General features: G+C 57.1%; 1 protein-coding gene across 1 annotated transcript in view; it reads right to left on the reverse strand.

Annotated features, from left to right (window-relative positions):
- Window positions 1–23,555, reverse strand: part of CDC42BPB (CDC42 binding protein kinase beta) — an 89,401-nt gene that overhangs the window by 47,916 nt on the left and 17,930 nt on the right. Inside the window, exon 2 of the mRNA XM_080665007.1 lies at window positions 4,100–4,191. Within this exon, the coding sequence (XP_080521133.1) occupies window positions 4,100–4,191 (92 nt within the window). The remainder of the gene's footprint in view (window positions 1–4,099; window positions 4,192–23,555) is intronic.

A 23,555-nucleotide genomic window follows, 5' to 3' on the forward strand; every position in this document is an offset into this window, starting at 1 on the left:
CTGCTGTGGGCTGCCTCCACTCGCAGCAGAAAGGTCTGCTTGCTCTCACAGAAGTTACTCACTCAGTACGCAGCTATGGCCTCGTGCTAGAGACTTGGGCCAGTGAACAATCCACTTATGTCAGGGAGAAAGTGCCCCGTGATGGCACAAACAGCACATCTGGTGCTGGTGGCAGTGGAAGAGCTCATCTGAGATTGGGCAGGGGTCAGGAAGTCCCCGAGGACTTCCTGGAAGAGGTGGCATGTGAGTTGTACTTTGAAGGATATGGCTGGCAGCCAGCATGCCGAGTCTAACATGTGTCTGACACCATCCTGAGCACATTGCATGAGAGCTGAGTGAGAGGTAGATACCTGAGCACCAGCGCGGCGTGTAGGCATGAGCACGGGATGGTGCACGTGGCTGCAGGGAGCCAAGCTTGGGAGCTGTTGATGAATTTTTAAAGGTTTGTTGTGAAACTCTCCAGACGCACCCCAAGTAGAGGACTCTCTACGCACCCAGTACTCAGCACTGAAGTTTTTTTTGTTTTTGTTTTTAAATATATTTTATTGATATTTTACAGAGAGGAAGGGAGAGGGATAGAGAGCTAGAAACATCGATGAGAGAGAAACATCGATCAGCTGCCTCCTGCACACTCCCCACTGGGGATATGCCCGCAACCAAGGTACATGCCCCTGACCGGAATCGAACCCGGGACCCTTCAGTCCGCAGGCCGACGCTCTATCCACTGAGCCAAACCGGTTTCGGCTCTCTTCCCTGCTTTCTAACCAGCACATGCCAGGCACCGCCAAGGTCCGCGAGCGCCTCCACGGGCCGGGCGCCGCACTAAGCACTCCCCCGCCCGCTCTCAGTTCGGGCTCCCCAACTCTCCACCTCACTGCAGGTGCCTGCTTTTGGAGACTATGTTAAAATGACAGTCACAAGCAAATGTCCCAGCCTGGTGAGGGGAAGCCCGCATGCACGCCCCGGCGCGACCCCAGCCTGTGGTGAGGAAAGAATAGTCCAGCCAGAAGAACGTGCCAACAGCCTTCTGATCCCAGCACTGATGAGGAGTGGCCTCATTTCTGTGATCCGCCGGCGCCATCAGAGACAGAAGCTGGAAGGGCCCATCCCGGGTGCGTGATTACGGGAATACTCCGAACAGCCACGGTGGGTTCAGTGAGGCTGTCTACAGAATCCCAGACTCCAGCTTTGGCAGGGAGGATGGGGAGCACGCACAGGGTCCCCAGACTGGACACAGAACGCCGGGTGGTGGGAGGAGCAGTGAGGAGTGCTGGTGTGGAGCCAGGCACGGGAGGTGACCTGGGGGTTGAAGTGGGGGTGGAGGGGTGCGTACAGAGAAGGGGGTGAAGCTGAGAGGGAGAAAGGAAGGAGAGACCCCGAGGGCTTCTGCAAAGGCCTGGGCAAGGGCGTGCTTCTCTTAACGTGCAGGAACGTGGGAAGTGATCACTGCTTCCTTCTTGGAAACGCAAAACAGTTTTGTATCGAGTTCTTTGGCAAAAAAGAGCACTAAAAGGAACTACAGCTCAGCTGGTGTGGCTCAGTGGTTGAGCATCAACCCATGAACCAGGAGGTCACGGTTCAAGTCCCGGTCAGGGCACATGCCCGGGTTGCGGGCTCAATCCCCAGTAGGGGGCGTGCAGGAGGCAGCCGATCCATGATTCTCTCTCATCATTGATATCCCTCTCTCTCTCTCTCTCTCTCTCTCTCTCTCTCTCTCTCTCTCCCCCTCTCCCTTCCTCTCTCTGAAATAATTTTAAAAATCAGTAAAAGTCACTATGAACAATCTGGGCACAGCAGTATTCTCTTGTTCTTTCCTTTTCCCTCCTGCAGGGGCCACTCCCTGGCGCTGCCGGAGCTGTGCGGGCCCGAGCCTGGCTCGGCTCCTGGGACAAGGATGACAGTGGTGTAAGTAGTAGAGACTGAACCGAGTCAGGCTTGACTTCAACAGGCTTTCTCCTCCTTTTCCTAAACAACAAAGACCATGCCTGACACCACCACCTTTAGCTCAGAGATCTGCTATCTCTGCGCAGAACTCGGTCTTCCTGTGGTTCCTTTAAACTAAGCTCCCGGTTGGTGACAACCAGGAGAGCCGCTGCCTGGGGGCCCGTGGGGCTCACAGGAGGGGGGTCCAGAAAGCAATAGGAGGGAACCTTCCAGGGCAGAGAAATGCTGTCTACCAACCGGGGTACTGGCTGCATAGGCGTACACTTCTGCCATACTCCAAATGTCCACTTAGACCGGGGCGTTTTATATGTCATTATACTTCAATATCAAAGTAGCAAAACCAGAGGAACCTCACTGTCCCATCCTAGTCACCGTGATTGAATCTGGCTGAGGACCCTGGATCCCTGGGTTCTGAGGTGACCCTGGAGATCGGGTCAGCCTGGGCGGGCCTGGGAGGAGCGGCCATCCCAGAGGACAAGGCTGCCCCCAAGCAGCCTCTGTGGTGCTGCTCCCTCTCCCTCCACCCCACCCCCCCCCGCCTTGGGGAGACTAGCTCTCAGGGATGAGGGATGGAGAAGAGGGGCAGGAAGGCAGGGCCGGGGCGGGGTATGAGGGAGAGGAATGGGACCTGTCAGAGGCCAGGGCAGTTTCCCAGGAAGACAAGAGGGTCAGCACACGGCAGCGGCCCAGCAGGCCTTCTCGCAGGAGCCCTGTGAGCGCCACGGGTGGGCCCCGTGTGTCTGTGGCAGAGAACGGGCAGCAGTGAGACGCTCTCTAAGGCGGCTGCCAGGCCTGGCTCTCCCTCAGAAGTAGAGACTGCACAGGAGAACCTGCGCCAGTCAGACTGCTGTTCGCTTCCCTTCCGAGTGCACAGCACTAAACGCCTGCACGGCCAACGCCACCTCACGTCTGCTCTCGCCCGGGGGGTCCTCACCCGCAGGCAGGGCGGGCGCTGCGATGCACGGGCTTCGGTCCCGGCCAGGACGCGCAGCTGCAACGCGAGCACAGGATGCATGCGCTCCGGCGTGAGAGGCGCTCTGAAGGCGCTCACTGTACAGCCACCTGACCTCTCCGTCTGACAGCCACCTGACCCCTCCACCCGGGGCACCTGCGCCTGACAGCCACCTGACCTCTCCGCCGGGGCACCTGTGCCTGACAGCGACCTGACCTCTCCGCCTGACAGCCACCTGACCCCTCCGCCTGACAGCCACCTGACCTCTCCGCCGGGGCACCTGCGCCTGACAGCCACCTGACCTCTCCGCCTGACAGCGACCTGACCTCTCCGCCCGGGGCACCTGCACCTGACAGCGACCTGACCCCTCCGCCCGGGGCACCTGCGCCTGACAGCCACCTGACCTCTCCGCCTGACAGCAACCTGACCTCTCCGCCCGGGGCACCTGCACCTGACAGCGACCTGACCCCTCCGCCCGGGGCACCTGCGCCTGACAGCCACCTGACCCCTCTGCCTGACAGCGACCTGACCTCTCCGCCCGGGGCACCTGCGCCCGACAGCGACCTGACCTCTCCGCCTGACAGCCACCTGACCCCTCCGCCTGACAGCCACCTGACCCCTCCGCCCGGGGCACCTGTGCCTGACAGCAACCTGACCTCTCCGCCTGACAGCCACCTGACCCCTCCGCCTGACAGCCACCTGACAGCCACCTGACCCCTCCGCCCGGGGCACCTGTGCCTGACAGCGAGGCTGCGGCGAGCCTGGGAGGAGAGCGCCACCTGCAGAGGCCGCCACCCGCCCCGGGCAGGGAGGACGTGTGCCCAGCCGCAGTGAGGCGGCCCGCGCTGGACAAGCTGCCCTCTCCTGGTGCCAGGCAGGGCGGCGCAGACCGGTGGCCGCAGCCACAAGTAACGAGAACGACCATATTTTACTCTCCATGCGTTTCAAAGAAAATTAACAGGTGGACTTTTTAAAACCTTACTGGTCTGTAAGAAACTATTTTGGCCAGAACGACGGTCAGGGTAATTCACCAGTCACAAGCTTTCGTTTTTGTTTTTCTCTTAACCCCACCTTTCAGATTCCGTCCAAGCGCTCTCCCAGGGTTACCAATGACTGCCTCACCCCAAATCAACAGGAGGGCCCAAGAATGCTGCAGGTGGCGCTGGCAACCCGTGCAAAGCAACAACACGAAGCTGAGCTCACCTCGCCGAAGGCGCCCCTGCCGATGACTTTGATGATCTCGAAGTCCTCTCTCCGGAGCTGCATCTCCTTCACCAGCTGGGTAAAGGGCTTGGCTACAAACGGAAAAAGCGGAGTTAACACCTTGTCTGCTAAATGAATGCCGTCCCAAAACCCAATCAATTGGTTATTCGAGGAAGCTATACTTTTTATAGAAAACGTTTACTTTTAAAGTAAGTAGTTTTGTGCTAAGTTAACGTGGGTGTTTGTCATCAGCACCTACACAGCAACACCCGTTATGACAAAGACCCTCACCGCAGAGGCCCGGCAAGTCACGGAAGCAAGACCCAGCTGCCAGCTGCTACCCAGGAGCTGACGTGCGTGCTGCCTGTTCTGCAGCAGCTGCCACTGCTGTGCTCCCGGTGAGTGAGCTCGGAGCTCACCTGCAGAGATGGGGGAGCACAGGAGGCACTCCAGGGAGCAATGCAGGTGCCCCCGGAAAACAGGGGACGGGGCCCGATACTCACATGGCTCCTCCCACAGGAGCCCCTCCATGCTGCGCTCCTGTGCTCGCCCAGCCCGCCCCTGAGACAAACTCCATTATTACCCTTACTGTGGGAGGAGGAGGGGGACCCAGGCTTCTTGGAGCATGCACTAGCTCAGCAGCGAACCCCCAAATCGTGTCCGCCGGCAGCTGGGAATGTGACTTGTTTGGAAGAGGGCCTGGCAGATGTCCTCAAGTGGAGATGAGGACACAACAGGAACGGGCAGAGCCTTAAATCCAACACTGATGCCGTCCCTATACCAAGAGGGGGTTTGGGCCCTGAGGGACAGGGGCCACAGATGGAGGCATGGCTGGAACAGGGATGCAGGCCAAGGAACAGGGATGCTGCTGAGGGGGCCACAGGCTGGCCATCCTGCAATATGCCTTTTGGGAAACGGATGTTAAGCTGGTTTTTAAGAAACAAAAGACTCCGAGAGATCCCTGGCCCTCCCCCCATTACCTGCCTCCGGGAATCCAGGTAGAAACCTGCTTAAGGAAGGGCGTCCCCGGGCACTGACAGGAACTGCGGGGCGCCAGGGGAGAAGCTGGCCCGCCTGTCTGTCACCCCGTGCCCCGCTGCTTCTGGTGGCCCAGCTAGAACGTGGGTCCAGTGTGCTTTCTCCTCTGCCCGTGAAGCCCCTGCTTCCCCTTGGGAATCCCAGACCCGGCCTCTTCTCCTTAGTCAGAAGGGCACCTAAACCTCTGCCCAATGCAGCTTGGGGTGTCAGTCCCCTGGCACCCACACGTGGACCTCCGTAACAACTCAGGACATTTCCTCCCGTTAATCCGTCTCCCGTGAATGACTCCAGACCAGCTCAGAGCGTGGAGGACAATCGTGCCCCACACGCTGCCCCGAAGCTGGGAGAGACAAGCAGCTCCCTCCCCAGAGCCTTCAGAGGGCTCGGCTCACCCGCGCCCCCCCCGCCCCCCCCCCCGCCGCCGGGTCTGCCCTAGAGCGTGGGGACAGCAGTCTTCCTCTCTGTCTTGGGAGCCCCCAGCTGGCGCCTGCCTGCGACAGTCGCCCGGAGCTCAACATCTGTGTGACTTCCTTCCAGGAACACAGAGCAGGTGGCAGAGCCGGACCAGAAGCCACACGCCTGGCCTCCCGACCCCGCCCATCCTCGCCGCCCCCCCTACCCCACCCCACCCGTCGTCTAGCACCCACCTCTCCTACACCTTCAGGCCTACATCCTTAAGTTTTATGCCCACTTTCATTCTCTCTATCCTTCTTTCTCAGATCCTCCACGACTATCGTCCTACAAAACACTCCCATTGGGGGAAAGTGGGCAGAGGGGCCAGGGATCTTTCTGTGCTTTCTTTCTTTTTATTTTTTTATTTTTTATTGATTTCTGAGAGGAAGGGAGAGGGAGAGATTGAAACATCAATGATGAAAGAGAATCATTGATCGGCTGCTTCCTGCACGCCCCCTTCTGGGGACCGAGCCCACAACTCTGGCATGTGCCCTTGACTGGAATCGAACCTGGGACCCTTCAGCCCGCAGGCTGATGCTCTATCCACTGAGCCACACCGGCCAGGGCTCTGTGCTGCTTTCTTCCACCGACACCTACATGATCTCCACAAGCAGCCCTGCCGTGTTCTGGCTGCTGACCGAGCTCCATCCTCGTTACCAGCTAACTCTCTCCTGCTTCTCCTTAAAGAGATGCTAGGCCATACGGTCCATCCCCTGGCTCGCTGCCAGCGCCCAGGAGGCTCTTGGTGCCATCGGCGTGAACTGCTGCCCCGGCGGCAAGTGCCCATCGGCACAGAGACAGGAAAGGGAACACAGGCCCGAGTTCTCACTGTTCAAGGCCAGGGCGGAAAACCCCTGTGCTGGAACGTCAAGGTCGTCCGTGATCCTCCTTTCTTTCTTTCCAATATGACCAGAAATACCCCAAACACTGCGCGTGGAAATGTGTTTATTGAACAGCCACCGAAGACCACACCCCCCTTGGTACCTTTGGGGTGACCCTTCCATTTCACCATGAAGAAAAGCACCCCAATTAACCAGGCGCGTCCTGTCTCCCCAGAGAGCGGTCTGGGGGAAGAAGCCCCGCCCAGGAATGAGCGCTGTTGCTGTCCCCACGCTGCTCCCGGGCAGGGGCCCGACACGACAGCCGACACCCCACAAACCCAGACTCACAGAGCCCGCGAGCGGTTTTAAATGTGCAGACCAAGCCGCGACACGGAAAGTCCAAGACCCTAACTGAACCCCGAGCCCCTGCACTGTGCCACGCCCCCTCTCCCTCCTTGCTCAGACATACTCAGTGTTGACGTAACTTGTATTCTGCTTCTATTTTACTTCTTATATTTTCAGATTTCTATCCTACTCAATTTCATTTTAACGGATATATAATCCTATCCTATATAATAAAAGGCTAATATGCAAACTGACCAGATGGCGGAACAACCAGTCGCTATGACGCGCACTGACCAACAGGGGGCAGACGCCCAATGCAGGAACTGCCCCCTGGTGGTCAGTGCACTCCCACAGGGGAGTGCCGCTCAGCCAGCAGTCGGGTTCATGGCTGGCGAGTGCAGCAGCGCTAAGGATGTCAGCCTAAGCCGTCAGTCAGACATCCCCCACGGGCTCCGGGACTGCAAGAGGGCGCAGGCTGGGCTGAGGGACCCCCCCCCCCTCGAGTGCACGAATTTTGTGCACTGGGCCTCCAGTATTTCAATAAGTTGGCACACCAACCATTTTAAAATCATGTATCTATTAAACACATCGGTTGAACGTTTAATTCTCAAAATTGTTATTTTGTTATGGTGAAGAAATTTGCAATGAACATGATCAGGCACGGAGCTCTACTACCTTAAGTAATTTTTAGAATGAAATTCCAGGACTCTCCAAAGGGCACTAACCTTTTACGGTTCCCGAACTGCCTTCCAAACTGTCTCCTGAGTCAGCTGTCCTGTCCCCACACCAAAGCCATCCGCCCTCCCCGGCACCGTCCCCGGTGTCAGCCGCCCAGTCCTGACCTGCTCACCGGCCACGTCTGCATCTGCTTAGATGGTGTGTGTAGTGCTTTACTTCGGCTCTCCCAAACAACAGCTGCGAACACCACTCCTCCCTTCTGTTCCTGCGTTACATCTTAATTATGCTTATTTATTGTATAAAATTTATTACTTTTAATAAAAATGAATTAATTCCTTTTTGTCATTTTACTACTAAGGCTTATTTAGAAAGTTGTAAACTTTTTTAAAATATATTTTATTGACTTTTTACAGAGAGGAAGGGAAAGGGATAGAGAGTTAGAAACATCGATGAGAGAGAAACATCGATCAGCTGCCTCCTGCACACCTCCCACTGGGGATGTGCCCGCAACCAAGGTACATGCCCTTGACCAGAATCGAACCTGGGACCCCCCCGCCCCAGTCCACAGGCTGACGCTCCATCCACTGAGCCAAACTGGTTAGGGCAAAGTTGTAAACTCTTTAAAGACCTGATATTCAACCTTACTTTTTGCTGAATGGCTTTTTAACTAGTTAATCCATTATTCACCTGTTGGCTAGAGAATGTAGAAGTGTGGAGTGTTTATTTTATTTTAGGTTTTTAAGTAGATTTGTATTGATATCAGAGAGGAAGGGAGAGGGAGAGAAAGATACAAACATCAATGATGAGAGAGAATCATTGATCGGCTGCCTCCTGAACGCCCTCTACTGGGGACCAAGCCCACAACCCGGGCATGTGCCTGACCAGAACCGAACTCGGGACCCTTAGTCCACAGTCCGACGCTCTATCCACTGAGCCACACCCGCTAGGGCTGGATGTTTATTTTAATTTCCAGTTTTAACATCCGTGTGTATCAGGTGGTCTGATGTGTTTTGCCCCATTCTGCTGATTCCTCCACACGGGCAGGAGAGGCCATGCCGCTGAGGGCCCAGGGGAAAGCCAGCGTCCACTCGGGCAGGGGAGGCCAGTCCTAAGGACGCCGCCGTTGGTGGCCGTACCATCTAGAAAAAGCATCTGATCCTGTGACAAAATTTCTTCATCCATCAAGTGGGCCAAAGGTCCCTCTGACCCACGCAGGAACCTGGGAACAGTGACAACTGAGGCCCAGGAGTGCAAGCACCTTGTGCCACGGCTGCAACCCAACTGCCCGCTCTCTTCACCTCTGACCTTCCCACATCGATGACCCTCAGCTGCCGGCACCCTCATCAGTGCTCCTGCTGCTTGCTGCTCGCATGTGGCGCTGCTGCATTTTTCCCGTCGGTGCCAGGCCTGAGTGACCGCACGATTTACCAGGGCCCATCGATAAGCAGGGGAGGGCTCGGGCACAAACATGAGATGAAAGCGTGAAAGGAAACTGGGGGCTTGAGCAGTGAAAAAGCAGCTCTGGGAACGGGCGCTCATTTGTAAGCAGAGGCACTACAAGGGCCCGGGGGAAACCCCACAGAAAAGGTTCCTTTTCCTAAAGAATACGAAATGTTTCCAAACGGTTCTAAGAAGCAGTAAAGCCACGGTACCGGTACCAGTGTGTGAACATTGTAGACTAACTAGTGGCCCAGTGCACGAAATTCATGCACATTAAAAGGGAATTGGCCCTGACCGGTTTGGCTCAGTGGATAGAGCGTCGGCCTGGGGACTGAAAGGTCACAGGTTCGATTCCGGTCAAGGGCATGTACCCTGGTTGTGGGCACATCCCCAGTAGGAGGTGTGCAAGAGGCAGCTGATCGATGTTTCTCTCTCATCGATGTTTCTAACTTTCTATCCCTCCCCCTTCCTCTCTGTAAAAAAAATCAATAAAATGTATTTTTTTAAAAAAGGGAATTAGAGGAAATATTTTATTATTGCTATTTGCTCTTTCTCTATAATAGAAGTGTCAGAGATTAAATAAAATTAGTAAAATGTATATGAAAATCTCCCTCCTATCAGAGTCAGGGGTGCACCATGGGACCCAGAGTCAAGTCCCCGCCCACCCACATGCGCCTTGAAATCACACAAGACCCAAACCCGGCCAGCCCCGGCCTCCTCCCTGTCAAGCCCCGCCAGGTAGGGGGCACAGCCTCAGTTCCCCTGTCAAGCCCCACCGGGAGGGGGGTGCAGCCTCAGGTCCCCTGTCAAGCCCCACCGGGAGGGGGGTGCAGCCTCAGGTCCCCTGTCAAGCCCCGCCAGGAGGGGGGTGCAGCCTCAGGTCCCCCGTCAAGCCCCGCCGGGAGGGGTTGCAGCCTCAGGTCCCCCGTCAAGCCCCGCCGGGAGGGGGGTGCAGCCTCAGGTCCCCCGTCAAGCCCCGCCGGGTAGGGGGCACAGCCTCAGGTCCCCCGTCAAGCCCTGCCGGGTGCGACCTCAGGTCCCCCAGCCCAGCCCGGCGCCAAGCATCCTCAGGTCCCTGCTGATCTGTTGTTATGGCATGACGGCGTGACGACCATTTGCATATTTGCCTGTTATCAGTATAGATTAGCTAAACCCAGGACAGAAAATCCAACCCTGGTGCAGACCACACAGGCACGGAGGCCGTGAGCTCACTCTGACAGGACGTAAGCAGGTGAAAAGGAGAAGTGACATTTCAAACAGGGTGTGAGCCAATGTCCACACAGGGCCATGGTGACCCTGCCCCCCGGACAGGAACCACAGCAGTTATTTGAACGAAGAAACTTTAATACAAAGAACTATGAACCAGGTCATAAAGAAGCGATGCCGACCACTGACGCATCGCGGAGCAGATGCAGGAAGCCCCAGTCAGGAGGACCAAAGGGAAGGCGTGGGATCTCGGACCCCCTGCAAAGGGCTCTGTGCTGCTGCTGGTGCTGGGGTTTCTAAGCTCAAGGTGGGGCTTCTTGGGCTGGACCGGCTGAGGCCGGGGCCTCTGCAAGCGTGGGAGCCGCCACACTGGGATCAGCCACCACCACGAGAAAACGCTTCGCTGTCACGCAAAGGAAGAGGGGGCAGGCAGCAAGCCCCAAGTGCCTCTCCTTCCTCCGGCCCCGTCTCCCCTCCACGCCCCTTTAAGGTGGAGCCCGAGGGGGGTGACACTGGGGTGAGGACATCCGTGCCGGGCACAGGGTGAAGTGGAGGTGGGCACACGGAGGCTTCCCCAGGAAGCAAACGGGCCTGAGGAACCGGAAGCCGGGTTCCTGGGTCCGAGTGGGACTGCGGGAGGGAGAGGACACCCGAGAGCGCCGGGTGAGACCTGGAGGTCCCGGGGTGAACTCCCGGCTCCGTGCATGGGGTACGGAACACCAGACGTCCATGCCGTGTCCACAGAGAGCGCTCCGCCCACAGAGCGGCCCGGGCGCAGCGACGCCCCAACAACAAGCCTCTCCAGTGTCAGATCTCGGTTTCGAAACACCTGCCGCAGCCAAGGAACCCGGCCCCGCGCCCCAGGGCTGGGTCAGGAAGCACAAGGCGGGCCTGTGCGCGGGGAAGGAAGCGCTCAAAGGAATGGTGGACCCACAGGAGAACGGACGGTCACAGCGACCGCCGGCAAGGACACCGGAGTCCAGGGGAGGCAGTAGCTGATAAAGGGGAAAGCTGGTGTGAAACGGGACAAACAAAGCACATCCCAGCCAAACCCGCCCATCCTGCGGGGACGCGCGGCTCCGCAGTGCAGCCTGCAGACCCTGCCTAACCCTGGCCACCCGAGTGAAGGTCATCCGTCACGTGACGGAGAAGGTGCGGTCACCTGCCCACGTTACGTAACTGACCTTCACCATGAGGAAGCGGAAGGAAGGTGCACACACACCCAAGGAGCACTCGACAACATGACGGCCTGCAACCTCCCCTTGTCCAAGTTCCAAGGGCACAGGCGCCAGGGGAAGACTAAGGACTGCTCCAGAGGCCCGAACCAGGGGCAGCCGTGCACAGAGCTCTGCCAGGGGACCGGGCAGGAGAGGGGCTCTCGCTCCAAGACAGAAAACCATGGGCAATGAGAACCTGATGCTCCCTCTGTTTGTTTGTTTGTTTGTTTGTTTGTTTGAACACATTTTTATTGATTTCTGAGAGGAAGGGAGAGGGAGAGAGAGGTAAAAACATCAGTGATGAGAGAGAATCATTGATGGGCTGCCTCCCACAAGCCCCACACTGGGGATCGAACCCACAACCCAGCATGTGACCTGACCAGGAATCGAACCGGGACCTCCTGGTTCACAGGCCAACATTCAACCCCTGAGCCCACCGGACGGACCCCCTTTGGGTTTTTATCTGAGCCGCCGGAGGCCCGGGAGGGACGTCTGAGGAAAGAGGGCTGTGTCTCAGGGCAGACGCCCCCGAAGGCAGTTGGGGTGTTCCTCTTTGCCCCTTGCCAGCGCGTGCCCTCGGGCTCAGCCACTCCGTGGTCGTAGGTTGGAGATGGTCTTACAGATGCTCCCGATCGAACGAGAAAGGAAGACGCAGGCTCCCAAGGCCAGGAGCCACGCAGAGGAGACAGGGACAGATCTCCATCCACAGGAACACGGCGCGTCTCCCTCCCGGGAAGGCCTCCGCGGGTAAATGCCCGCTACCGCTCTGCCCCGGCACAAACAGCCGTGTGGAGACCTGCTGTCGCCCACAGCACTGCCCCGGCAGGTAGGGCGCAGGCACCGGCACTGTGGGAGGCACCCCGGTGGTGCAGGAGGCCTGAGGCTGCGGCCAGGGAGGCAGGACACGCCGGGCGCTGCCATCTAATCTCTGTGCTGGGAGGAAGGGCCGAGGTCACTAGTGGCCCCAGGCAGAACAATCAAGCAGACAGGGCACGAGTTCAGTGCCCGCTGGGCACCACGGCCTAACCCGTGAAAACTGGACAGCAGGCGAGGGCCGAGAGCAGGCCGGGCCCAGCGCGGGCCGGGAAGCAGCGGCTTTCTAGAGTCCCGCCGGGGGGAGGGTGCGCTCCAGCACCCACCGGAAGCTCGTTCCCGCAGCCCGGGCTGCTGACGCACCGACAGAAGATTAACGCCATCCCCAAGTTTTTGGAAAATGTGCTTAAGTTACACTGAATGGGTTTGGTGTGTTTATAACTAAGATCGTTTTTCAAATGACAGAACACCGTACCAGGGCGTCAGCCACAAAGCCTCGTCATGAGGCGTCACTGTGTGAGAAAGTGGGATGAGCTCCACACGCTGTTCTCCAGACGTGAGTCCTTCCCGCATTCCCCCCGTGAGGTCGGATCGGGAGAGGGGGTGCGGCCTTCATCCCCCTGACTCACAGGCCCAGCGAGGCTCGGCCCGAGTCGGGGAGGGGCCGAGAAGCCAGGTGGGGATGCGCACAGGGAAGTCCTCATTCCTGCTGGCTGCTGTCACAGGAAGGCACCTGCCCAGCCGGCTGCCCGGGCTCCGACCTCGCGTCGGGCCCGCCTCTGGTCAGCCACGCAGTCCTTCATCTTTGCTTCCTCTCTCCAGCTCGACTAATTTCATCGCTGCCTTCCCATCTGGCCCATCCTGCTTTGTCATTGCCGAACGGCCTCCCAGGACCACCTACAACTGTCTGTCCTCTTGCGGAGGCGGCGCGCCCCCGTGAAGCCGCAGCCCGGGAGGCGGTGAGCCCCAGTCACGAGTCCGCAGGGCCCGTCCTCTGGGGGCCCGTCCTCTGGGGGCCCGTCCTCTGGGACCCCGTCAAGGCACAGAGCCTGTGCAAAGCCGGCTCCCTGCTGGCAAATACCAACATGCACACGTTCTATTAAAGTGCACACTGGAATGACGGAGGGACAGAGCCAGCAGTCACGTGGACAAGTCACAGAAGTGCAAGGAAGGCACAGACAGAAGACGGCGACAAGTGTGGAGCCCGTACGGGGACACAGCCATCTTCCATTTATTCTTGAGTCACTAGACGCATCCACACACACACGTTCTAAATTTAAGGAAAAGGGCAACTGAAGGTACAGAGTACGGGTCGTGGAATGAGGGCGGGGGCGCTAAGCTCTCCAAGACCACGGGGCGCATCCTCACGGTCAGGCGAGCTGTGAGCCGGTGTCAACCCAAACCCTGCGGGGCCAGGCACCTGCAGTACCGGCCTCTGCAGGCGGCTCCTCACCCGCTAACCGGTAAGAGGACTCACTCGAGAGGGCACGCGAGGATGGCATCAGATGGTCCCACAGCACACGCGCACTATGCCCAGCCCGCAGCAGGTTCTCATTCAACAGAGCTCCTGCCGTTACCGGGTGACATTCTGCCTTCTAATCGCTTATTCTGCATTATTTATGTGTCACATTTTACAACAAGTAAACCAACTGTGTCACCAAAATCACCCCGAGTCCAGCCACATTACCAGCCAGCAGGGCACCCTTGCTCCACTCGCCTTCCACCGGGCAGGTCACACAGGGACGCAACCTGGAAACGCAGCGCCCCAAAGGCCCACACGGCCCTGGCGAATGCAGCAGGCCGCCCCGCAGGCCCCTCACGCAGCAGGCCGCCCCGCAGGCCCCTCACGCAGCAGGCCGCCCCGCAAGGCCCCTGCCCCGCCAGGGGAGGGGAGGCAGGGCAAGTGACCGCAAACTCCAAACCACACAGTCAGTCTCCGGCCAGGACCACCACCTGCCCCCCTTCCCCCGGCGCGAGTGCCACGGATGCCCAACTTCACCAGCATTTCTGCCGATGCGTCGGAGACTGCAGACTGGAGGGAACGGAAGCGTGCTCTGGTGACCTTCACATTGCGACACGCATGGATGGCTACCTTTGTTCCGTGACGTCCAGTTCAGAATTTCCTTATTAATGAGAAACAGGAAGGTCAACTGAAACGAAATGTCTGCCTGGGGCACCGCCCGCAGGCCGGGCCTTAAGCTGTGTGTGTCCCAGTGTGCGGGCTGAAGACACCCGGGACAGGGCCCAGTGACACGGCACCCGCCGGCTCCCGGGGACAGAACCTTTGGAAAGACTCCTGTTTTTCTGAGGTAGAGCTTCCAGCAGAGAAGTTTCAGTTCCCCATTCTGTCTGAGCTCGTTTAGTAAGACAGATCCAAGGCGAGGCCTCCGTGGCGCATGAGGCCCTGACCACTAATTTAGAGCATCTCCTGGCGCACCTGCTCCTGAACCCACAGCGACTGAGTAGCCACAGTGGAGGCCACGCGTCTGCACGAGCCTACGGTGAGCTGGCCGCCACCCAGCCACCCTGCCACCCTGCCACCCTGCTGGAGCAGCTGCAGCCTCGCTGATGAGGAGAAAGCCACGGGGCCGCGTCCCATCGCAGCCCTGACCCAAGGCTGACGCCATGTCTGCGGTCTGCGTCCGGTCAGGGCCCGGGGCCGGGTTCCTGGGCACAGCCAGGTATGCCATCTCACCCTCTGCGGTCTGAGGTAACAGCGAGGAAGACGAGGCACTGGCCTCCGGCTTGGAGACAGGGCCCCGGCGGCAGGGCCACCTCTAGCAATCTCCCCCACGAGGCCACCTGAGCTACCTCCCTGCTCTTGGGATTAGCCTCGCCAAGACAGACACAAGAACAAATGAGGGAGGTTCCTGCTACCCTCTAATGTACCCGTTCCGAAATTTAACTCAGAAAAATCATACTTTAACACGTGTACGGCCTTCACTTGAGTGTGTATCTACGAAGGAGCAGCAGCAGTGCCGTGAAAAGAAAGGCGGCCCTGGCCGGTGTGGCTCAGTGGATAGAGCGTCGGCCTGCGGACTGAAGGGTCCCGGGTTCGACTCCCGGGCAAGGGCACATGCCCACATCGCAGGCTCCATCCCCAGTAGGGGGCGTGCAGGACGCAGCCGATCAATGATTCTCTCTCATCATTGATATTTCTATATCCCTCTCCCTTCCTCTGAAATCAATAAAATTATATTTAGAAAGAAGGGAATAAAAAAGAAAGGCTGGCCACCCGCTTCTCCTCCCCGGACCCAGCCCAGGTCCTGCTCCTTCACCGCTGCTCAGCTTCCCAGGGCCTGTCAATCCTCTTCTGCGTCTCCCTCCGGCACACGGCTTCCGGCCCTCCTTTACTGCGGTGCTCATAAAACACAGGAGCTCCGAGGGAAGAACTCCCCTCCCTGCCCGAGGTGCCCCCCTGAGGGAGAGGCCCCGCTACCTGAGCGGCAGGGCCAAGGCTGGCGGCCAGTCCTTCTCGGCCTGTGCTGCCCACTGCTGGCCGCAGGCAGTAGTGTCACCTCGTGGGCACCCTCTGCTGTCCTGGGACGGCCTCAGTCCTGGGGGAGGCCCCGCTTTCTGATCCCTCCCCAGCAGGCCCAGCATGGCTGGAGGAATGCAGGCCTGCAGTCCAAACTCTTCCCAACCCCTCCTCACTGAGCAAAGCCTCCACGAGGGGCCCGCCACAGGGACCCGCCTCAGGGACCCGCCACAGGGCTGCTCCCTGCCCTCAGGTCCTCCTGGGGTGACAGAGGGCGGGACAGGAACACACTGCGTATCGCCCATGGACGAGCAAGGTAAGGACTATAAAGAACTTAAAGAAACAGCCACACGGTGGGATTTTATCCCAGTGAAGCTGTTAAAAGCGAGAAAAGAAACCAACAGTGAGAGGACAAAGGAGGGAACCGGACATTTTTCTGGAAGGAGGACGTGGCGGAGAGGCAGAGGCAAAAACAACCAGTAACCGCTCAACCCACCCTGAAGCCTGCTGTGTGAGGAGAGCGGGTGGGAGCCCGCACTCCTGCACGGGACGAGGTGCTGGCGGGGGTGAGGAGCTGAATCAATGACCACGAGACTAAGCGAAAGCCCTTCGTACACCGCAGCCCCGGGGGAACGCTGCTGCCCTCGCGCAGTGACCACCCCTCGTCTGTAAGCACCTGAGAGGCTGTATGGTTCTAAAACAGAACCGATGACACCCGTATGCAGCACCTGCTTCTTGCCAGGAACGATGCTAGGCAGTAGGATAGGTTTGTGAACCAAGTCCTGCCTTCGTGGCGCTCACATGCTAGTGGAGCAAGGCCGGGAGAAGCTAAACACACATGCAGCAGGTATGTTATGTAGAACATGATAAGCCCTTTGGGTAAAAAGGACCCGGGAAGCAGGGAGCATGGTGGGCCAGGAGGACAGCCACACGTCTAGGTGCCGGCGGTCGGGACGGAAGCGTGGAGGTGGTGGGTTCGACTTGATTGTGAAGGTGGGGCCTTCCTGCAGGACCGATGTGCAGGGAGAGAGGACCACGGCCCGAGGCGCTGGCCAACAAGTGAGAGGGGCAGGACGGAGCAGACGCAGGCGGGCGTGGGTATGCGGTGCGGACTCCAGGACCGGGCGCAGGCTGGGGCGCTGGGCCACTGGCTGTACCGCTGGCATCAGCCACACACACACCCCCCCCTCCCCGGATGCGATCCCCGGGGAGTTGGCAGGGCTGGAGGAGGGACTGAGGGCGGAGCCCGGGAGCTCCACCACTGGCTGGGAGAGAGGAGGAACCGGTGGAGCCAGGAAGAGCGCCCCGCTCTGAGGCAGGCAGCCAGGCTTCGCCCCGGCAGTGAGCACTGAGAACTGACTGCTAGTTTCAGCCCCAAGGATACCCCAGTGGCCTTGACAAAGCGGCCATTTTGAGGGTGTGGTGGGGGACAAAAGTCTGATTAGGGAGAAGGGAGTGGAGACAGTAAGAACAGACAACTCTAAAGAGTTTTGTTGCTAAAAAAAAAACATGCGCCCAGGTGGTGTGGCTCAGTGGTTGAGCATCAACCCATGAGGTCACCAGTTCGGTTTTGCGGTCAGGGCACATGCCTGGGTGCGGGCCCAATCCCCAGGAGGGGGTCTGTGGGATGTTTCTCTCCCATCGATGTTTCTATCTCTCTATCCCTCTCCTTTCCTCTTTAAAAGTCAATAAAAAATTTATAAAAAGAAAACAATGCATGGATTATATACTTGAAATCATTTTCAACAAATGTTTTATAAAAAAACAACCACTGCCAAAACCAGTTTGGCTCAGTGGATAGAGCGTCAGCCTGCGGACTGAAAGGTCCCAGGTTCGATTCCGGTCAAGGGCATGTAACTTGGTTGCGGGCACATCCCCAGTAGGAGGTGTGCAAGAGGCAGCTGATCGATGTTTCTCTCTCATCGATGTTTCTGACTATCTATCCCTCTTCCTTCCTCTCTGTAAAAAATCAATAAAATATATTTAAAAAAAAAAAAAACAACAACAACCACTGATCTTGGAACGGAGGTAAAGCTGATCCGCTCCAAACCTGTGCTCGCATCTCAGGGACTGAGTTCCCCACCTGCAGACCGGGACAGGCCTGAGCGCTCTCACAGCACCGCGTAGACAGAAAGCTTGGTTCACTTGCCTAGCCGGACGCTCACAGCAAACCAACGCCAGGTTACAGAGAAGCCCTTTCCTTAAGCGAGCGGCAACGGCCCTCGCCGCGTGTCTGACCCGCCCAGCAAGCGGCCGTCTCCTGGGACAGCTTGCCTGCACCCGCTCCTTCCACAGGTACCCAGCTGGCTCCGAGGGCTCTGTTCTGCGGGGGGCAGACGACAGTGATTTTACTCACTGGTTTCTCTTTAGTTTTTCTGATCATTCTCTACTGAATTTTGAGTAAAAACTTTAATTTTGATAAAGAAAATACATTGATAAGCATACAGACCGCTTTATCAAGTCGGCTACTGGGATTACCTACACGGTTTGATGGTACCGATTTCACGGCAGCCTGGCCAAGGCAGTTCGGACCAACCACCGTCACACGAGCGGCTTTTGGCAAGTTCAGCGCCATGCCACGCCACGCCATGCCACGCTACGCTAGAGATCATTTTCTAATTCCAAATCTGACTCGCTAACGAGATGCACATCTAAGAATCTTAGTGACGGACCAACTTCAGCCCCGGCACTCTGTTCGCTGCTCTGAAGACAAAGGCAGTAAGTACACTGTGCTGGGCACCTTGGGGGGGGGGGGTTCCGCGTGACACCGAGGGTCAGCTGGGCAGGGCCCCGCATCACCCACACTGAGAGCGGGCGCCCTGCCATCACAGCAGGAGGACAGCGGAAACGGGCTCAGGGCAGGCCTGCGGCAGGACGAGGAACCCAGGAAGAGCCCTCACGGCATCCCCGCACAAAGCCTCGGCCGTCCCAGGCCGTCCTGGCGACGGGGATGCTCTCCACACTGAGCGCCGGGCCGGGCGGGGAGGACGTGAGCAACGAGGAAGGGGATGCCGACACCCCTTCCTCCCAGGATGCCCCGGGGTTAGCCTGTTTGAGACTGAAGGTCAGAAAGGGCTCCTGTTAGAATGAGCCCTACCTTACTCTTCCAGTTCCTGCCTCGGAGTCTGAGACTCGTTGCTCATTTCTAGAGACACTAATCGCAGGCTTCCAGCACAGGACGCTGATAAAACGGTATCTACTTAATAAGCGGGGAAGCCACAACGGAGCAGGGCAGGGAGAGCAACACAAGAAAGTAAGAAGTTTGCAAATTACCAGCAAATTAATGCACTCGAGGAAGGCAACTTAACTTCAGGGATCAGTAATTTGGGGGAATTTTTAGCAACCAAATACTATCCACCAACTTCCTGTTATGATTAGCTCACATGTGTGACATGGTCCCATTGAAGAGACGTGAGAAGGGAGGTCTGGACTTAAACAGCAGGTCCCTGGGTGATACTGTTTCATCACAGCATTGATGAGATCCATAGGAATCTTGTCATATACATTAGCTTATGGGAAAGTGGATTCATTACACGTTGTTTTGCTTCAAGTCACAGAACCTGTCGACCAGTTAGGACTTAAAGTACTTTAAATTTCTTTTACTCTCTTCCACCCCAAATCCTATATAATAAAGAGATAATATGCAAATTAACCCTCATGCCCTCACAAGATGGCTGCCTACGACCAGACCAGCAGGGGGGTTAGTGAGGGACGACCAAACAAATGAACAGCAGGCTGCATGGGGCAACCAAGCCGGCGGGGGGGGGGGGGGGGGGGGGGAGGACCGTGAGAGGCGACCAGGCTGGCGGGGGGGGGGGGGGGCAGTTGGGGGCGACCAGGCAGGCAGTCAGACATCCCCCAAGGGGTCCTGGATTGGAGAGGGTGCAGGCTGGGCTGAGGGGACACCCCCCGTGCACGAATTTTGTGCGCCGGGCCTCTAGTATTTGATAAAACATTGAACCCGCCCCGTGCTGATTTCTGAAACCTGCACGTGTGTCAGGGACGCCCTAACCACCTAAACCTGCAGCAGTGTTGCCGCTTCTGACAGATAAGGAATCGGAGAAAGTGCAAGGCCCAGGTCACGTAAGCGCTTGGCGTTTTTATTCCGTTCCGGATCTTTCCTCCCCACACGTGATTCCTCACTCGTCTTAAAACAGCAACCAAGGTCCATTTTACACTTAAAACCTACGTAACTTTACTAAACCAATGTCACCCCAATAAATCCAATCAAGGATTTTATTTCCGTTTTAGAAGACAGGGAAAAACTTAACTCCACTTACTTTCCTCGTTGTCTTGACTTAATCATCGCGTAGGCAGCATGTTACCAAGCGTGTTTTCATTCAGCAAAACCGCGCTGCGTCTAACTTCCCGCTGGGCCAGCACCACCTTAGCTCCAGGTCAGCTCAGATGATCACTCAGATTCCTTGAAAACTGGTCCCCAAGGAAACAATCTCCCCACTCTCCTCTACACAGAATAGCTATCAGCCCCCCCCCCCCCATTTATGTCTGTAGCTCTTAAGCTGGCATGTGTGTGCCTATGACCCAGTTATGATGCAAGAACGCTCAGAGCAGCTTTATTCATGGCTGTCAACAACCAATTACAACCCAAGTTGCTCACGAACAGAAGAATTCATGCAATGGGAAACCAGAGCAACAAAAAAATGGACTCCTGCTGCAGGTATGACCCCTGAACTCGGGACACGGTGCGAGGCTGAGGAAACCGAAGGGGAACGCGCAGGGCTCCACAGTAGGGAAGGCACCACTGCCAGACACCCAGCGGGGAGAGAGCAGCTCGAATGGCGCTGGCACACTGAAATCTACACGCAAAGGAATAAACACGGGCCCTCCCCACACCACCTACAGATTAACTCAAACTGAATCAAAGACATAAAAGGAGGAGTGAAGACTACAAAACTCTTAGAAGAAAATGCAGGTATAAATCTTTGTGACCTTGGGTTAGGCAAAGAAGGGACTCTTAAATATGAAACCAGAGGCACAAGCGAGAAAATGAATTTTTAATTCGACTTCATCCGCCCCTGACCAGTGTGGCCCAGTTGGTTGGAGTCATCCCGTCAATAAAAAAAAAAAAAAAAGAAATGATAAGCCACAGAATGAAGAAAAAAATGTGCTAATTCATAGGTCTGATAAGGGACTTGTATCCAAGATATATACAAACTCTTACCACTCACTAATAAAAAGACAACGCAATGAAAACATGGGCTAAGTGACACCACTGTAATCAGAAAGGAGTGAGGGGAGACAAGGAACGCAGACACGCCATTCATGCTGCTGTGCCGAAGGGGCACTCAGCACCGCCAGGCCTGTTCCCACTGACCCACAGGGGAAGGGACGAGACTAAGGCAATTCAGACACATTGCCCAGCAACGGCTTGAGTGACATGGAAGGTGCTTGTCTGTCAATCACACCTGAAAGCCAATCAGTGGCCAAGATGGGCGTGGCCACTGCAAACATGCAGAACCGGAACACTGAAACTTCCAACAGCGGCCGCTCTCCTCTCCACGTGGGCTCCTGTGGCAGGCGATGCTCTCCCTGTGCCCACGTGGCGCACGGCCATGCTGGACTCCACCCATGAACTAACCCACTTAATCTGGCCGGAATTCTGAACCACATCCGGCTGCAACATGGAACAGAATAATAACGGACACTGGTCTTGCCTCCGGCTCTGCAGGAGCCCCAGCTGCACCCTCTCCAGGACTGGCTTAAGGGGCAGAGGACTTCGGAACCCAGGAAATGTAACTCCACGCCAATAAAACCGTCCACATCCCACCTCCCGGGGACTTCTGAAAATGCTTATTTCAATGGCGCCCCAAGAACCTCCACCGCATGCCCACTCGTGTCGGAGAAATCTGGCCCATTAATTCCTCTGGCATCAAAGGATCTGAATAGACATTTCTCCAAAGAAGATACACCAATAGCCAATAAGCACATGAAAGGGTGATCAGTATCATCAGCCACCACAGAAATGCAAATCAAAACCACATGAGATGCCACCTCACCCCCACTAGGGTGCCTAGAAGGACCAGGACAAGTACCACGTGTTGGCAAAGAGCTGGAGAAACGGGAGCTCACCCACGCCTCGCGGGCTGGAAAAGGGTGTCGGCCCTGTGGGAACAGCCGAGCCGTTCCTCCAATGCTGCCATGGCCGTACCGTGACCCAGTGACCCCACTCCTAGGTACGAACCCAACAGAAGTGAGAACGTACATCTACACAAACAGGCACACAGTGCTCATGGCAGCATTACTCACAGCAGCCGAAAAGCAGAAACAACCCGATGTCCGTCCCCTGACGAATGGGTAAGCAAAATGTGGACTATTATGAAGCCATACAACACGGATACATGCTACAAACATGGCAAGTGAAAGAAGCCAATCACAAAGACCACATGCTGTGTAATTGCGTTTCTATGAAATGTCCAAACAGCCAATCCATAGACAGGAAGTAGACCAGTGGTCGCCAGGGGCTGGGCAGGGGGCTGGGGAGTGGCTGCTAATGGGTCTAGGGTTTCCCGTAGGGGTGGTAAAATGTTCTGGAATTAGGCAGTAGTAATGGCTGCACAACGCTGAATGTTCTAAAAATAACAGAATTGTACACTTAAAAATAATAATAAACTTAAAACAGCTAATCTGTGATACATGTCACAGAAGTGCTTGCTGGTCAAGGAAGGGGTCATATGTGAGGAGGGAGGAGGTGGTCACAACAGAGCCCGGTCGGCACGTGACTCATGCATGAATTCATTCAGAAGGTATGAAGGCACTTAAACTGCCGAAATGAAGCAGCGGACACACTGGCTGAGCGCAGGCGCTGGGGCTGCCGCCACCGCCCGCTCCTGTTGCAAAATGCGTGATCTGAGCGCGTTTCCTCGGTGAATTGGGGACAACCTGGGATTGAGGCTCACCGGGAGGGTCCAATGTGACACTGTGTCCACACGCAGAGCCAGTGGTCATGCTGAGATGAGGCCCTGGTCACAGGAAGACTGTGCTCCACCCCCCGCCCCCCGCCCCTTCCCCACAGGAACGTGCCACAGGACACACACCTGTCTGCAGGGCAGACCCGTCCCGCAGCCCACACCTCCGTCCTCACCCGGGCAGCCTCCCCCCCTCCCCCGCCACAGCTCCAGTCCTTCCACCACGTCTTCCACCACTGTCTTCCACCGGCACTTAGGCACTTAGTGAGGTCGCTCCCTGCCCGGCCACAGAGCCCAGAGCGCTCAGACCCGGACCGTTTCAGTGGCACATTCCACTGCTCCCAGGAAGGCTTTCTGCCACCCGCCCCCCTTCCTTGTATTCTGTGCCCATGCTGTGCCCATCACACACTCTCCCATCTGAACATGGGACGTGGAATTCCTGTTCAACACGACTGCTATTTATCTCTAAACATCCTGAACTGGAAAACACCGGAACAAAACTATGCCAGGGAACAAGAAGAGATCCAGCCCGCATCCTGAGGCCCGCGAGTCCCACCGGCAGCGGCTGCAGCAGCGACCACTTCCTCAGCATTCATCACCGCCCGGGGCCCGACAGTGACCCGTCCCCCAGGACCCGCGGGAAACGCTCTTGTGGGCAATCCTCTCTCGTCCAAAATCCCGTCAAGCTTTCACTGTATTTCGTGACAAGCGTGTTTTGCACAGGGAATAAATGTCTCCGGAAGAAAAAAACAAAACGGAATCCACCAAAATTACATGAGTCTTCTAGAACCTACTCTAGGCCAGACACCTGCGGCTGCAAAGAAAGGCTGGACTGCAGCCCAGGGCCGGGCGTGGATGCCGAGGGAAGAGCATTCACGTGAGAATGAGTCTCGCAGTCACTCTTAGTGACAGTCAGGCCGTGGTTCTGAGCGCAGAAAAGAACCCAGCGTGGCGCCACCCTCAGGGACACGCCCGACAGAGGGCCGCTGCTCCCCGAGACCCGCGGACGCGTGTCTGAGGCCCCCGCAAGGCCGCCGAGGC

The sequence above is a fragment of the Plecotus auritus genome (genome assembly GCF_963455305.1).
Source record: "Plecotus auritus genome assembly, chromosome: 1".
In the NCBI taxonomy this organism is placed as follows: domain Eukaryota; kingdom Metazoa; phylum Chordata; class Mammalia; order Chiroptera; family Vespertilionidae; genus Plecotus; species Plecotus auritus.